This window comes from Neoarius graeffei, chromosome 27 (genome assembly GCF_027579695.1).
Source record: "Neoarius graeffei isolate fNeoGra1 chromosome 27, fNeoGra1.pri, whole genome shotgun sequence".
NCBI classification, from domain to species: domain Eukaryota; kingdom Metazoa; phylum Chordata; class Actinopteri; order Siluriformes; family Ariidae; genus Neoarius; species Neoarius graeffei.
Genome location: NC_083595.1, coordinates 31513458 through 31530552, shown reverse-complemented (window position 1 = coordinate 31530552; position 17095 = coordinate 31513458). Strand labels below are relative to the sequence as shown.

Genomic DNA, 17095 nt, shown 5'->3' with positions numbered 1-17095 from the left:
CAGCCTGACGTACTGCGGCCTGTCAGTGAGGTAGCTGGAGATCCAGGTGACCAGGCAGGGGTCCACTCGCATCCTGTTCAGTTTGTCCTGAAGCAGATGGTGTTGAAGGCACTCAAGAAGTCCAAGAAGAGGATCCTCACTGTGCCATTTCCCTTATCCAGATGCGAGTGGGCTCGGTGTAGCAGGTAGAGGATGGCGTCTTCCACACCGACACCTGCCCGGTATGCAAACTGCAGACAGTCCTGGGCATGTTGTACCTGGAGTCTGAGGAGGCTGAGGAAGAGCCGCCCCAACGTCTTCATCAGATGTGAAGTGAGCGCCACCGGTCAGAACTCGTTCAGCTCGCTGGGCCGATTCTTTTTGGGAACTGGAACGATACATGATGTCTTCCAGAGGGTTAAGCACTCTCCCCAGCTGCAGGCTGAGGTTGAAGATGCATTGGAGTGGTTCACCCAGTTCAGCAGTGCAGGTCTTCAGTAGTCGTGGACACACCTTGTCCGGGCCTGCTGCTTTCCTGGGGTGAAGCTTCCTCAGTTGACCTCTGACCTGGTCTGCAGTAATGCATAGAGGAGTCTGTGTTGAGGTGGGGGAGGTGTGTTGAGGGAAGAAGGAGAGATGGCTGCAGTAAGGGAGAGGGTGGGGGGGACGTAGGCTGGTTGAACCGATTGAAGAAGTCATTCAACTCGTTCGCCCTCTCCACTGTCCCCATGGGACCCCAAGAGAAAATCAGTCACCTTGTTAAACACTTTTTTTCCCCATCAATCTTGAAACAAACATACTTTTAGATAAAGAATCTATAGAGTAACAAACTCCTAAAAGCAAAAAGTTATGTCCGTTGAATAGACTGAGCAGCACACCACACCACCTCTGAGGTTCTAACTGGTCCCACTCAGTAGTTCAGGTCCTTTTAGGGTTAAATGGGTATCTAATGTATGAACCATGCTTTTGACCGGAGTAAAAAGGTTGTGTGCCACAAATAACACCTATTATGGATATAATAATTGCATATTAATGATGTAATACTTTTATGGTGTAGTGGTTAGTACGGTCGCCTCACAGCAAGAAGGTTCCGGGTTCGAACCCAGTGGCCGGCGAGGGCCTTTCTGTGTGGAGTTTGCGTGTTCTCCCCATGTCTGCGTGGGTTTCCTCCGGGTGCTCCGGTTTCCCCCACAGTCCAAAGGCATGCAGTTAGGTTAACGTGGGGTGGCCTTGGGCTGAAGTGCCCTTGAGCAAGGCACCTGACCCCTGATTGCTCCCCAGGCGCTCTAGTGTGGCTGCTCTGGGTGTGTGCGCGTGTGTTCACTACTTCAGATGTAATCAGCGGTTCCCAAAGTGGGGGTCGCGACCCCTTTGGGGGTCGCGGAGGGACTCCAGGGGGGTCGCGGAGAGACGGGACTGTTTGCATAACACAGAAAAAAAACCAGGCATTGGAATGTTTTGAATGGCGTCGGAATGTTGGTAATGCGTCAGCCGGCAGAGAGTCATTAAATCAGTCTATAGAACCCAATCACCCAATCACTTTCACTCAGTAATCGCGCTCCGCCCTTGAATATTAATTCCATTCAATTTATGCTAAACCGCCAATCTGTTGGATTGCTCTGATACTGTTGTTGTTATTAGCAAACCCTCCTCCTGTGAATACAAACTGTATAAAACAGGTCCCTATTTTGAGATTCAGAACAAAACATCAGACGGCGACTTTATGACAACATGGACAAGTTTCTATGCGCGCTTCCTACAAAACGCAAGGCTGCTGCACAGGACGAGTTCCCATGCACTTCGGCAGCGAAAAAGATAAGGCGGTATGATGATGCATACATCGAAATGGGCTTTACGAGCACATTGGTGGGTGGTGAGGAACGACCGCAGTGTGTTCTCTGTCTGAAGGTGCTGGCGACAGAAAGTTTAAAGCCAAACAAGCTGAAGCATCACCTGGGCACGGCACACCCCGACCACAAGGACAAGCCGGTTGAATTCTTTCGGCGGAAACTTTTGAACTTTCAGGCACAACGGGTGAACTTCACTAAAGTTGCGTCTGTCAATGTCAATGCCCAGCTCGCCTCCTACAAAGTGGCCTACCTCCTTGCGCAGAGCAAGAAGCCACACACAGAAGCGGAGGAGGTGATCCTGCCCTGTGCCATTGAAATGGTGAGGACCATGGTCGACGAGGCAACAGCAAACAAGTTACGGGCGATCCCCCTCTCAAATAATACGATTGGAAGACGCATACATGACATCGCTGATGACACTGAGGAGCAGCTCACCGACCGAGTACGTGCAAGCACCCGGTTTGCTCTGCAGGTCGACGAAGCCACTGACAGCAACCGAGACTGTTTATTAATCACGTACATCCGTTTCGTTGATACAGAGGACATGAGAGAGGATCTGCTATTCTGCAAGGAGGTGAAAACACGAGCCACTGCTGATGAACTGTTCTGAGTGATTGACACTTATTTGCAAGAGGCAAAATTGAAGTGGGAGTGCTGTGTTGGAGTGTGTACGGACGGGGCTCAGGCTATGGCTGGGAAGCGCAGTGGGCTACAAGCGCTCATAAAGCATGTGTCCCCCAATGTGCAGTGGACCCACTGTATGATTCACCGAGAAGCGTTGGCATCGAAGCAGCTGAGTCCCGAACTGAACAAGGTGATGACGGACATAATCGCCACTGTCAATTACAGTGGGGCAAAAAAGTATTTAGTCAGCCACCAATTGTGCAAGTTCTCCCGCTTAAAAAGATGAGAGAGGCCTGTAATTTTCATCATAGGTACACTTCAACTATGAGAGACAGAATGGGGGGAAAGAATCCAGGAAATCACATTGTAGGATTTTTAATGAATTAATTGGTAAATTCCTCTGTAAAATAAGTATTCGGTCACCTACAAACAAGCAAGATTTCTGGCTCTCACAGACCTGTAACAACTTCTTTAAGAGGCTCCTCTGTCCTCCACTCGTTACCTGTATTAATGGCACCTGTTTGAACTCGTTATCAGTATAAAAGACACCTGTCCACAACCTCAAACAGTCACACTCCAAACTCCACTATGGCCAAGACCAAAGAGCTGTCAAAGTACACCAGAAACAAAATTGTAGACCTGCACCAGGCTGGGAAGACTGAATCTGCAATAGGTAAGCAGCTTGGTGTGAAGAAATCAACTGTAGGAGCAATTCTTAGAAAATGGAAGACATACAAGACCACTGATAATCTCCCTTGGTCTGGGTCTCCATGCAAGATCTCACCCCGTGGGGTCAAAATGATCACAAGAACGGTGAGCAAAAATCCCAGAACCACATGGGGGGACCTAGTGAATGACCTGCAGAGAGCTGGGACCAAAGTAACAAAGGCTACCATCAGTAACGCACTACGCCGCCAGGGACTCAAATCCTACAGTGCCAGACGTGTCCCCCTGCTTAAGCCAGTACATGTCCAGGCCTGTCTGAAGTTTGCTAGAGAGCATTTGGATGATCCAGAAGAGGATTGGGAGAATGTCATATGGTCAGATGAAACCAAAATAGAACTTTTTGCGAAAAACTCAACTTGTCGTGTTTGGAGGAGAAAGAATGCTGAGTTGCATCCAAAGAACACCATACCTACTGTGAAGCATGGGGGTGGAAACATCATGCTTTGGGGCTGTTTTTCTGCAAAGGGACCAGGACGACTGATCCGTGTAAAGGAAAGAATGAATGGGGCCATGTATCGTGAGATTTTGAGTGAAAACCTCCTTCCATCAGCAAGGGCATTGAAGATGAAATGTGGCTGGGTCTTTCAGCATGACAATGATCCCAAACACACCGCCCGGGCAATGAAGGAGTGGCTTCATAAGAAGCATTTCAAGGTCCTGGAGTGGCCTAGCCAGTCTCCAGATCTCAACCCCATAGAAAATCTTTGGAGGGAGTTGAAAGTCCGTGTTGCCCAGCGACAGCCCCAAAACATCACTGCTCTAGAGGAGATCTGCATGGAGGAATGGGCCAAAATACCAGCAACAGTGTGTGAAAACCTTGTGAAGACTTACAGAAAACATTTGACCTCTGTCATTGACAACAAAGGGTATATAAAGTATTGAGATGAACTTTTGTTATTGACCAAATACTTATTTTCCACCATAATTTGCAAATAAATTCTTTAAAAATCAGACAATGTGATTTTTTGGATTTTTTTCTCATTTTGTCTCTCATAGTTGAGGTATACCTATGATGAAAATTACAGGCCTCTCTCATCTTTTTAAGTGGGAGAACTTGCACAATTGGTGACTGACTAAATACTTTTTTGTCCCACTGTATATCAAAACGCGCCCTGTTAAAGCTCGACTCTTTGCTGCTCTCTGTGAAGAAATGGGCTCCAAACACACGGCAGTTCTGTTTCACAGCGAAGCGCGATGGCTGTCACGTGGGAAGGTATTGAACAGGGTGTTTGAGCTGCGAGAGGAGATACAGATTTTTCTCGAGGAGGAGAATCATGCACTGGCACTCTGTTACAACGACGAACGGTTCCTGCTGACAGTTGCCTACCTCAGTGACATTTTCCAAAAACTGAATGAACTGAATCTGCAAATGCAAGGACCCAACACCCATCTCCCTCAGCTTGTCGCTAAAATGCAGTCATTTACAAGGAAATTGGAACTGTGGGGAAAGATGATTGAGGAGGGAACAACAGATTGCTTTCAGAACTTGCATTCATTTCTCCATAACACCAACAGTCACAACACAATCATGCCATGCATTCGTTCACACATTTTTGCCCTCCAACAACATTTTCAGAGGTACTTTCCTGTTATGGATTTGGCACACTATGAATGGATCACAGACCCCTTCAATACAAGGCCACCTGCTCATCTCAGTGTTACTGAACAGGAACAGTTCATTGATGTGACCTCAGACATAGGATACAAACAGCAGTTTAGGGCCAAGTCACTGTCTGCCTTTTGGATTGGGGTGGAAAAAGACAACCCACTGTTGGGTGGAAAGGCTGTGGCCATACTCCTCCCTTTTGCCACATCCTACCTCTGTGAGGTGGGCTTTTCTGCAGTGGCCTCCATCAAGACCAAATACAGGGCAAAGTTGAACATTGAAAACGAACTAAGGGTGGCGATCTCACAGTTATCACCAAGATTTGAAAAACTCTGTACTGAAAAGCAAGCACACACAAGTCATTGAAAAAATATTCTGATGTTCTGTGTAATGTTCTGTTTTATTATGATGTGCAATGCTCTTTTGTGGATAATGCTCTTCTGTGAATAAAAAATAGCAACTTTAATATCCATCTGATTATTATTATTATTATTATTATTATTATGGTTATTATTACTACACTACACACTGCATAATGGGTGGTGGTGGTGGTGGGGGGTCGATGTCAGGGGGTCCCAAAAATATTCTGAAGTCCAAAAGGGAGTCCCCAGCCAAAAAGTTTGGGAACCACTGGGTTAAATGTAGAGGATGAATTTCACTGTGCTTGAAGTGTGCATGTGACAAATAAAGGTTTCTTCTTCTTATACCAATGTCCTACATGTGGTTTCAGGGCTCTTTTTATGCGCAAAGTTCCCCTGCCTAATTAACTATGAAACAGCAGCCTACAAACATTACAAGTCCAGATTTATGAATTTATATCTGAACTTGTATATTATTACCAAAAACAAGACTTGGCAAATTTTGCAAAGTAGCCTCCAAATATAAACAAATACCGCCTGACTATTTCAGGGGAAAAAATACAAAATAAAGATATAACTTGTAATACAACCCATAAATAGATGGAAACACCAAATATAGCTTGAACCAAATGTATTTTTGTCAACAACGTGACGTTAAAATCTTGATACCAATTTGTTTCACCACTCGAGGGCGCCATTCCTTATTTACAGTACGTACATACACCACTGAGCTCTATATACACCCACTGCCTGGCCAAAAAAAATATTTAAATAAGCAAATAGTTAAGAGGCTTTGATTGGATAATTATTGCAGTGATGAATATGTTTCAGCTGGCCACAATTTTTTAACCCAACTGATGCAGTGAGTAGCTTCTCATTTCTTAAACAATCATATCAGAAGACGTATCCCATGGTTGTGGAAAAGATGTTATTGTGGTTCAGAAAGGTCAAGTTATTGACCTGCATCAAGCACACAACTAAGGAAATTGCTTAATATGAATTGGAAGTGGAGGAGTTTAAGTATCTCGGGATCTTGTTCACGAGTGAGGGAAGGATAGAGCGCGAGATTGACAGGCGGATCGGTGCAGCCTCTGCAGTGATGCGGTCACTTTACCGGTCCATCGTGGTGAAGAAGGAGCTGAGCCAAAAGGCGAAGCTCTCGATTTACCGGTCGATCTACGTTCCGACTCTCACCTATGGTCATGAGCTTTGGGTAATGACCGAAAGAACAAGATCGCGGATACAAGCGGCCAAAATGAGTTTCCTTCGCAGGGTGGCTGGGCGCTCCCTTAGAGATAGGGTGAGAAGCACAGTCACTCGGGAGGAGCTCGGAGTAGAGCCGCTGCTCCTCCACATCGAGAGGAATCAGCTGAGGTGGCTTGGGCATCTCTTTTGGATGCCTCCTGGACGCCTCCCTGGGGAGGTGTTCCAGGCATGTCCCCCCGGGAGGAGGCCCCGGGGAAGACCCAGGACACGCTGGAGGGACTATGTCTCTCGGCTGGCCTGGGAACGCCTCGGTGTTCTTCCCGAGGAGCTGGCCGAGGTGTCTGGGGAAAGGGAAGTTTGGGCTTCCATGCTCAGACTGCTACCTCCGCGACCCAACCCCGGATAAGCGGAAGAAGACGAGACGAGACAGGAATTGGGTTACAGACTGTCCACTGCTTTATTAAAACCTGGAAGGATAGTGATGAACCGTCATCCTAGCAAAAGAAAGGTGGTTGGTGAAAAAAAAAACTTCACTGACTGACCCGAGATCACTTAAATGCTTGAAGTCAAACCATAAAAAAAAATGACAATAGAACTCACAACTTTGTTTAATAGTGAAAGTCAGATCATTTCTACATGCACAATGCAACAAGAACTCACAAGATTGGGACTAAATAGCTGGGTGGCCATAAGAAAACCACTCGTTATCAAGACTAATCCGGAGAAAAGGCTTCAATTCGCCAGGCAGCGTAAAGATTGGACTCTGGAGCAAGGGAAGGTGGTCAAGTGGTTTGATAAGTCCAGATTTACCCTGTTCCTGAGTGATGGGTGTGTCAGGGTAAGAAGGGAAGTCCATGAAGCGATGCATCCATCATGCATAGTGGCCACTGTACAAGCCTCTGGAGGCAATGTTCTGATCTGGGGTTGCTTCAGTTGGTCAGGTCGAGGCTCAGCAACGTTATGGGGCAATAAAATGAAGTCAGCTGACAACCTGAATATACTGAATTACCAGGTTCACATCAATGGATCTTTTCTCTCCTGATATCACGGGCATAAAATTAGGGCTCAAATTGTGAAAGAGTGGTTCAAGAAGCACAAGGAATCATTTTCACACAGGAATTAGCCACCACAGAGTTCCGACCTGAACCCCACGTAAAGTCTTTGGGATGTGCTGGAGAAGACTTTACAGAATTGTTAGGCTACATCCACACGACAACGGCAACGAGATTTTTTTTTTTAAATATCGCATTCACATGGGCAACGGATCAGTAAAATTTCAGGTACATATGGCAACGCAACGCTTGCTGAAAACGATGCAATACACATGCCACACCTCTACGTGCGCTGTAAGACGGTCCCATCGGAGACACCAGAACAATAGAAGTAGATGCATGTGCATAAACCCCTTCTTCTGTAGCATCAGCCACAAAGTTTTGATTATTAATCAGTAGTGTAAAACGAAAGACGCGGAAAGAGGAATGAATGGGGGTAGATGGAAGCCGGTACGCCAACATTCTGATATCCTCCAGAATTATTTAATGGTCCGGAATAAATTGAATGCTACACGTTGATGGATTACTTGGTTCTTCTACGCCCTTTTTGAGGAATGTATTGTCGGACTTAAACCAACATCTGAAGAGGTGAGATCGCTCCTTTTTTTTCCCCTATTTTTGCTGGCGGGATTGTTTTTGGAAAGCAGTGAAAATATTTTGTAAGTGCGTTTCATGAACCAAGTTATAGGATTTGTTGACAACTCGCATCGAGTTCGTTACACTTCTACCCGGCGTGAAGCACTGACAGTCATGTGGTTGTGACGTCATTGTAAACAAATCCGTTCTACTCATCCAGACGACTTCGCAACGGCGCCATTGCCAGATTTTTCCACTCTGGAACCTGTTCTCAAAAGATTTCGTTTTGGGGCACCCAAAACGCCGGTGCCGTGTGGACGCCAGGCCGAAACGATAAACAGTTTTATCAGATTCACCTGAATCCATTGCCGTGTGGACAGGGCCTTAGACTTTCCAGTCGTCAACAAAAGATCTTGGTGGAAAATGAATGCAACTCTGGATGGAAATAAATGGTGTGACGTTGCATAAGGTTCTTGAAACAATGCCATGGCGAACGCATGCCATAATCAAAACTAAAGGCGGTCCAACCAAATATTAGTGTGACTTTTTTTTTTTTGGCCGGGCAATGGACATACATATTATACACCAAAACTGGACAGTTGAAGCCTGGAAAAAGACTAGGTGATTTTTTTTTCTAATCCTTTTTGCTAATCTGTCCATTCTTGGTGAATCTGTGCTCATGATAGCCTCAGATCCCTGTTCTTGGCTGACAGGAGTGGAACCTGATGTGGTCTTCTGCTTTTTTCAGGGCTTGATGTTTGCTGCGATGCATTTCTTCGCACCACACTTGTAAAAAAAAGCGTGATTATACGAGTTACTATGTCCTTCCTGGAACCTTGAACCAATCTGGGGTGGGTTTCCCAAAAGCCTCTTAACTAGGAGAGAGAGTGGTCATTGTGATGCTTGTTCTACCATTTAACGATGATCTTTGTGCTACAATGCTTTTGGGAAACCCACCCCTGGCCATTTTCCTCTGACCTCTCTTATCAACAAGGCGTTTTTTCCACCCACAGAACTGTCGCTCACGCGATTATTTTTTTTCCCACCATTCCGTGTAAACTTTAGAGACTGTTGTGTGTAAAAACCCCAGGAGATCAGCAGTTTCTGAAATACTCAAACCAGTCCATCTGGCACGAACAACCACAACACAATTAAAGTCACAGAGATCATGTTTTATCATTGATATTTGATGTGAACATTAACTGAAGCTCTTTGTATGATTTCATGCGTTGTACTGCTGGCACATGATTGGTTGATTAGATAACTGTTCTTAAAGTGCCATTCCACTATTGGATGTATTCTTTGGCATAAAATACAATATATTTTATGACAACATGACTAGACAGAGAAATCTTTTAGCTTCAAAATGATATACCAAACATAATTTTTTGACGACAAGTATATTAATTTTGCGACCAAAGTCACCTACCCTTTTAATTTCCGCGCGGTAGTGAAACGTGATGTCATTGGCAGGTTCCCCTTCTTGTGTACCACGTGTCAGTCTATTTTTAGACCAGGAAACCCCCAAAGTGAGAGAGTCATTTCTCCTCGTATATGGGGGCCAAAAAAATTGCGAAAAATTTTGAGTTAATCTTTCAGTGAGCTAGATTTATTGGTATTAGCTAGATTCATTGGTATTATTTTTATCGCGTTCTATCCGCCATTGCTGACAATATGTGCCACGTCACGTGGTACACAAGAAGGGGAACCTGCCGATGACATCACGCGCAGAAATTAAAAGGGTAGGTGACCTTGGTCGCAAAATTAATATACAGTACTTGTCGTTGTCAAAAAATTATGTTTGATATATCATTTTGAAGCTAAAAGATTTCTCTATCTAGTGATACCATTTATATATGTTGTCAAAATATATTGTATTTTATGCCAAAGAATACATCCAATGGTGGAATGGCACTTTAATAAAGCGAATAGTGAGTGTAATGTATGAGGACACAGGACTCACCGCAAACTCACCCTTCACTTTATTGTGAGTTGTATGGTGAGGAGACTTGGCGTGCAGTGTGTTCTAATTCATCCAAAAGGTGTTCAGTGGGGACGGCACAGTGGTGTAGTGGTTAGCGCTGTCGCCTCACAACAAGAAGGTCCGGGTTCGAGCTCCGTGGCTGGCGAGGGCCTTTCTGTGTGGAGTTTGCATGTTCTCCCCGTGTCCGTGTGGGTTTCCTCCGGGTGCTCCGGTTTCCCCCACAGTCCAAAGACATGCAGGTTAGGTTAACTGGTGACTCTAAATTGACCGTAGGTGTGAATATGAATGGTTGTTTGTCTCTCTGTGTCAGCCCTGCGATAACCTGGCGACTTGTCCAGGGTGTACCCCGCCTCTCACCCATAGTCAGTTGGGACAGGATCCAGCTTGCACATGACCCTGTAGGACAGGATAAGCGGCTACAGGTAATGGATGGATGGTATTCAGTGGGGTTGATGTCCGGGCTCTGTGAAGCACACAAACCTTAGCAAGCCAACTCTTCATGGACGCAGGAATTTTAATTATCGTAAAACTTTATTTTTCCTCCCCTTTTCCTTTCTTTTGTAATTTTCATCCGATCATCTTAAACAACAAGGGAAAAAGCTACTTAGAATTTACATTTCTACAACTTACAGGTTTATATTTCAGTACTATGAAATGTATTTTATTTCTTTCTGATTAGAACTTGCTTCGTAAGTCAGATGCGAGTAAGAAAAATCTTTGGGCCAGCATGCTGCTGCTGCTCAAACTGTGTGAGCTTCAATCACACAAATCAGTTCAAAACAAGTGCTTCACTCAAACACATTCATCAGTTCTCACACACACACACACACTTTTACAATAATACAGTGCCACAAACATGTCTTACAACTCATTGTCTTAAAACAGACAATTATTTAAGCACTCTAATTAATAAATTACAGAGTTTCTCACATGTGTTTACAGATAGGCTTTAATGGCGTGTCTTATTCCGGAGTAATGACGTCGAATTCTGTCCGGTTTTCTCTCTGTAGCTCTGAAACTGACAGTTATTCTGGGACTGTGATTTCTTCAGGACGCTCTGGTGGAGATATCCGTTGAAGAAATCTGCTGCTGATAATCTTTTCTTGAACATTACTGTTTTGAATCCAACCCAGCCATCCTGAAAGGTGAAAATAAAAATATTATTTATGGTCTAATCCATACAGTATCCAAGTATAGCACACCTGCAGGTATGTAAATGAATAAACGGTAAAATGAGATCAATAATTCGAGATGGTTTGAACACTTGAATTTGCAAATGTACAGTGTTTCACCTTGCAGCAGACTGACAATGTGTTTGATTCCTTTTGATAACAGATGGACCCAGGGCCTGCAGCGAAATTTGAAATTTCTGCAAAAAGGGGGAGGAAAACAAAAACAAACAACTCTTATAATCCCTTTTTACAAAAGTACATTTTGCAATTCCTAATTACAGATAATTCCTGCCCTTCTAGCAGCTGTTTCACAAAGGTCAATTTTTTTTTCTTAATATAATGTTTACTTTAATTAAATCTTAGCATTCTTTCATATATTCAACGAGAGTTTAATCTAATTAACAACAGAGCCATTTTGCCACCACCACATTTTACCTTTTGCCCCAAACATGCTGCACGGAACTGGTGTACCTTTTATTTTCTAAGAAATATCGAGACTGGCACAGATTCAAAATAAGTCAGTCCTTACGACCTACTATTACATGGCACAAGCTATTCCGGTAAAATCGTGCGCTCTGATTGGTTCCTTGGCGGGCAGAACTTTCCCGTAATGCCCGTGGGCGATTAAGGACTTTCTTTCCAAGGTGCCAGCTTTCAATATTGCAAAAAACAAACAAAAGAGACAAAAAAAAAAAAAGATTAATTGGAAATCAAAACGGAATCAAAAACGGCTGAAACACAAAAGGCAAGCAAGAGCCACTGAGTTATTCAAGAAATGAGCAGCGTACAACATTCAGAAACCGCTAACCGCTAACAGAAATTCAGTTTTGAAACCGCTAGCCGTTTATTCTGCATGCGTGACTCAACTATGTTACAAATATGACGTGACTGAAAGCAGCGTCACACCTCATTATAATGACCGCCTGTTTTAATCTTAGAAATAACAAGAGTGCTCTGAGAGCACAATATCCCCCGCTGGCAACTGTACCATAACTCTGGTAAAATGCGACTGAATTGAACGAAATTGGAATATGCGTATTACCGACATACAACAAAGAATCCTGTCAAGTTTTGTGAAATTCCTCCGGAATTTGTGAGAGGAGTTGATTTCAGAAGGCGAGTACCCTTCCCGGGAAGGACTGACGGACGGACAGACATCGTCATGACATAATCCCCCTTCGGGCCTTTCAGCCAGCGAGGGATAAAAATTGTGAGGGAAGTTGATTTCAGAAAGCAAGCACACCTTGATGAAATTGCCAAAGTACAAGTTTGTTAATAATCAAGGGCATAACTCTGGTAAAATTTGCCCAAATTAAGCGAAATTTCAGTCTGTGTATAACTGTCATATAACAAAGCCTTTTGCCAAGTTTGGTGAAATTCCTCCACAAATTGTGAGAGCAGTTGATTTCAGAAGAACGTACACCCTCATGAAATTGTCAAAGTACAAGTTATTTAATCAAGGGTCAAAACTCTGGGAAAATTTTCCCACAAATGAAATTAAATCACAATATGCGTATTAGCGTCATATAACAAGGCCTTTTGCCAAGCTTCGAGAAATGCGTCCAAAAATTGTGAGAGGAGTTGATGTCAGAAGGTGAGCGCACCTTCATGAAATTGTGAAAGTACAAGGTTGTTAATTAAGGGCCACAACTCTGGTAAAATGCAACCGAATTGAACAAAATAATGTGTGTACTACCGATATATAATGCCTTTTGCCATGTTTCATGAAATTCCTCCAAAAATTGTGAGAGGAGTTGATTTCAGAAGGAAAAAAAAAAAAAAAACACACACACACAAAATTGTCAAAGTATAATTTTGTTAATCAACGGCTGTAACTCTGGTAAAACGTGACCCAATTTAACAAAATTAAAATATGCGTACTACCGACATATAACAAAGAATCCTGCCAAGTTTCGTGAAATTCCTCCAAAAATTGTGAGAGGAGTTGATGTCAGAAGGCGAGCACACCTTCATGAAATTGTGAAAGTACAAGGTTGTTAATCAAGGGCCACAACTCTGGTAAAATGCAACCGAATTGAATAAAAATAATGTGTGTGCTACCGACATATAATAATGCCTTTTGCCATGTTTCATGAAATTCCTCCAAAAATTGTGAGAGGAGTTGATTTCAGAAGGAAAAACACACACACGAAATTGTCAAAGTATAACTTTGTTAATCAACGGCTGTAACTCTGGTAAAACGTGACCCAATTTAACAAAATTACAATATGCGTACTACCGACATATAACAAAGAATCCTGCCAAGTTTCGTGAAATTCCTCCAAAAATTGTGAGAGGAGTTGATTTCAGAAGGTGAGCACCCTTCCTGGGACGGACAGACAGACATCGCCATGACATAATCCCCATTCGGGCCTTTCGGCCAACAGGGGATAAAAAAGCCGTATAACAAACTTATTAACCTCACTTGCTCAGTCTTTACGGGAAAATATCAGACCGAAGTCTTTATGTACAGACCAAGCTGGGTCCGTACTGACAAGTCCTTGGTCTGATATTTTCCCGTAAAGACTGAGCGAGCGAGGTTAATAAGGAGTTAATATTTGTTCAAATACAAAAACACCATACCTGTGAATGGCACGTTGCATTTTCCAACAAAGTCAAGAAGTTTGATGGCACGGCCCATCCAGATTGTTCTCAAATGGATCTGGACATGTCATTAAAAAAATAAAAAATTAACTGACCCAGTGATTTAGCTGACCAAAGATGGTACAGATTCAAACAGCTGCTTTCAGAGTCTTACCCGAGATCCTATAGTGCGATACAGGCGATCGATCTCATCGCACGTCTGCTCTTCCCACACAAGCCAACTCAAGGAAGAGTTGATTTTAGGAGCTGAAAATAAAAGTGTACTTATCAATTCTGTTCTTAAATGACAGATTACATGCCTGATCTGATTAAAAATTAAAGAAAACCTTAAGCTCCCTCCTCTTACCAAACGTTGCCCCCTCTCTGGCCTGCTCCGTCCCATTTGCTATTCGTTCCGGAAGGTTTCTTAATGTGTCTATTAACTGTGAAAACAGAAACATTAGACAAAACATATGCATCAGCCTCATGTCAAAAATTTACATTACATAACCGCCATCTTCTCCTTCTTTTAGCTTTGGCTATTTGCCAGCCACTAGTCAGGTTTCTGCTGTCATATGACGGCTACCAATTACAGACGGTGAGAGCTAACGCAAACTTCCTCCGAGAAACCTGAAGCGAACCAAATGGACATTTTCGAACTGCTGCTCAGGCTGCATCAGACGTCAGAGAAACCTCTTTCATATACACGCGCTCACAGATGCCCTTGATTGGCCAGTGTGGCTGTAAGTGACAGGGCTAAGAGAGTACTGTATGATACCCCTCCCACCTACAGAGAACGGCCAATTCTGCTCTCCTGGCCAACATACAGTGGTGCTTGAAAGTTTGTGAACCCTTTAGAATTTTCTATATTTCTTAGTGCTGTCAAGCGATTAAAATATTTAATCGCGATTAATGTCGTGACTGTCATAGTTAACTCGCGATTAATCGCAATTTAATCGGACATTTTTGTCACATGAAAAACCATTGTAATTCTCTTATCAGCATAAAAAAGTGAATGGGCTTGCTCACCGTTCGAACTACGGGGGTACTCGGGGGATCCGAGATCCCCTGAAACAGACATGAGATCCCTTGAAAACATCTCATCTCATCTCATTATCTCTAGCCGCTTTATCCTTCTACAGGGTCGCAGGCAAGCTGGAGCCTATCCCAGCTGACTACGGGTGAAAGGCGGGGTACACCCTGGACAAGTCGCCAGGTCATCACAGGGCTGACACATAGACACAGACAACCATTCACACTCACATTCACACCTACGGTCAATTTAGAGTCACCAGTTAACCTAACCTGCATGTCTTTGGACTGTGGGGGAAACCGGAGCACCCGGAGGAAACCCACGCGGACACGGGGAGAACATGCAAACTCCACACAGAAAGGCCCTCGCCGGCCCTCGAACCCAGGACCTTCTTGCTGTGAGGCGACAGCGCTAACCACTACACCACCGTGCCGCCCCCCCTTGAAAACATGATTTGGGAAATGTTGGGGGGTCTCTAAAATATTGGCAAAATGATGTTTATTGACATAGCAATCGTGTGTAACGGGAAGCATTTGCATATCCGAAGTGAGCACGCGATGGAGAGCCGCGCTCTGAGACAAGTGCAAGCACCCCCCCAAGGGAAAAAAAGGGACCCCCCCGAAAATATCGGCATAGTTCGAACACTGGTTGTACCAGTGTTTTTTTTTTTTTATTGCAGAGCATAACACGTCTTGTCACAGCCACTGCAAAGTCGGGCTGGAGCCGCCGATGGGAAAACGAAACCTAAGCAGAGCACCGTGACTCTTCGGGGGAGGGCAGAGGACTCTGGCTGTGCGGGGCGTGGCATTACAGTCTAGCTGCTATCGTTTTTCTAAGCAAAGTCTCTGTTCCAAGTTCCTGGCAGTTTCAAAAGCTTATGAAAAACCTAAATCATGTCACAGAGCGTTAATCTCGCGATAAAAAAATTATCGCCGTTAAAATTGAGTCAAGTTAACGCATTAATAACGCGACATTTTTGACAGCACTAATATTTCTGCATAAATAGGACCTAAAACATCATCAGAGTTTCACACAAGTCCTAAAAGTAAATAAAGAGAACCAAATTAAACAAATGAGACAAAAATATTATACTTGGTCATTTATTTATTGAGGAAAATGATCCAATATTACAGATCTGTGAGTGGCAAAAGTATGTGAACCTTTGCTTTCAGTATCTGGTGTGACCCCCTTGTGCAGCAATAACTGCAACTAAACGTTTCCGGTAACTGTTGATCAGTCCTGCACACCGGCTTGGAGGAATTTTAGCCCATTCCACCGTACAGAACAGCTTCAACTCTGGGACGTTGGTGGGTTTCTTCACATGAACTGCTCGCTTCAGGTCCTTCCACAACATTTTGATTGGATTAAGGTCAGGACTTTGACTTGGCCATTCCAAAACATTCTTTATTCTTCTTTAACCATTCTTTGGTAGAACGATTTGTGTGCTTAGGGTCATTGTCTTGCTGCATGACCCACCTTCTCTTGAGATTCAGTTCATGGACAGATGTCCTGACATTTTCCTTTAGAATTCGCTGGTATAATCCAGAATTCATTGTTCCATCAATGATGGCAAGCCGTCCTGGCCCAGATGCAGCAAAACAGGCCCAAACCATGAGACTACCCCCACCATGTTTCACAGATGGGATAAGGTTCTTATGCTGGAATGCAGTGTTTTCCTATCTCCAAACATAACGCTTCTCATTTAAACCAAAAAGTTCTATTTTGGTCTCATCTGTCCACAAAACATTTTTCCAATAGCCTTCTGGCTTGTCCACGTGATCTTTAGCAAACTGCAGACGAGCAGCAGTGTTCTTTTTGGAGAGCAGTGGCTTCCTCCTTGCAACCCTGCCATGCACACTGTTGTTCAGTGTTCTCCTGATGGTGGACTCATGAACATTAGCTAATGTGAGAGAGCCCTTCAGTTGCTTAGAAGTTCCCCTGGGGTCCTTTGTGACCTCACCGACTATTACACGCCTTGCTCTTGGAGTGATCTTTGTTGGTCGACCACTCCTGGGGAGGGTAACAACGGTCTTGAATTTCCTCCATTTGTACACAATCTGTCTGACTGTGGATTGGTGGAATCCAAACTCTTCAGAGATGGTTTTGTAACCATTTCCAGCCTGATGAGCATCAACAACGCTTTTTCTGAGGTCCTCAGAAATCTCCTTTGTTCGTGCCATGATACGCTTCCACAAACATGTTGTGAAGATCAGACTTTGATAGATCCCTGTTCTTTAAATAAAACAGGGTGCCCACTCACACCTGATTGTCATCCCATTGATTGAAAACACCTGACTCTAATTTCACCTTCAAATTAACTGCTAATTCTAGAGGTTCACATACTT

The 17095-nt window shown here is 43.9% G+C and overlaps 2 protein-coding genes across 4 annotated transcripts in view; both read right to left on the bottom strand.

Annotated features, from left to right (window-relative positions):
- Nucleotides 1–10203, bottom strand: part of ppip5k1a (diphosphoinositol pentakisphosphate kinase 1a) — a 144086-nt gene extending 133883 nt beyond the window's left edge. The window contains exon 1 of one of the 2 annotated variants that reach the window (XM_060912016.1): nt 9942–10203. The gene's annotated coding sequence lies outside the window, so the exon portion shown is untranslated. The remainder of the gene's footprint in view (nt 1–9941) is intronic. The other variant, XM_060912017.1, reaches the window with a different exon arrangement.
- mtfmt (mitochondrial methionyl-tRNA formyltransferase) overlaps nt 611–17095 on the bottom strand; it is a 39308-nt gene continuing 22823 nt past the window's right edge. The window contains exons 5-10 of one of the 2 annotated variants that reach the window (XM_060912024.1): nt 14085–14160; nt 13893–13984; nt 13718–13796; nt 11255–11331; nt 10893–11100; nt 611–699 (exon numbers count right to left, since the gene is read on the bottom strand). In XM_060912024.1, coding sequence (XP_060768007.1) covers nt 10912–11100; nt 11255–11331; nt 13718–13796; nt 13893–13984; nt 14085–14160 — 513 coding nt within the window. In that variant the 3' untranslated portion in view covers nt 611–699; nt 10893–10911. Of the gene's footprint in view, nt 700–10474; nt 11101–11254; nt 11332–13717; nt 13797–13892; nt 13985–14084; nt 14161–17095 lie in introns of those variants that run through there. The other variant, XM_060912023.1, reaches the window with a different exon arrangement.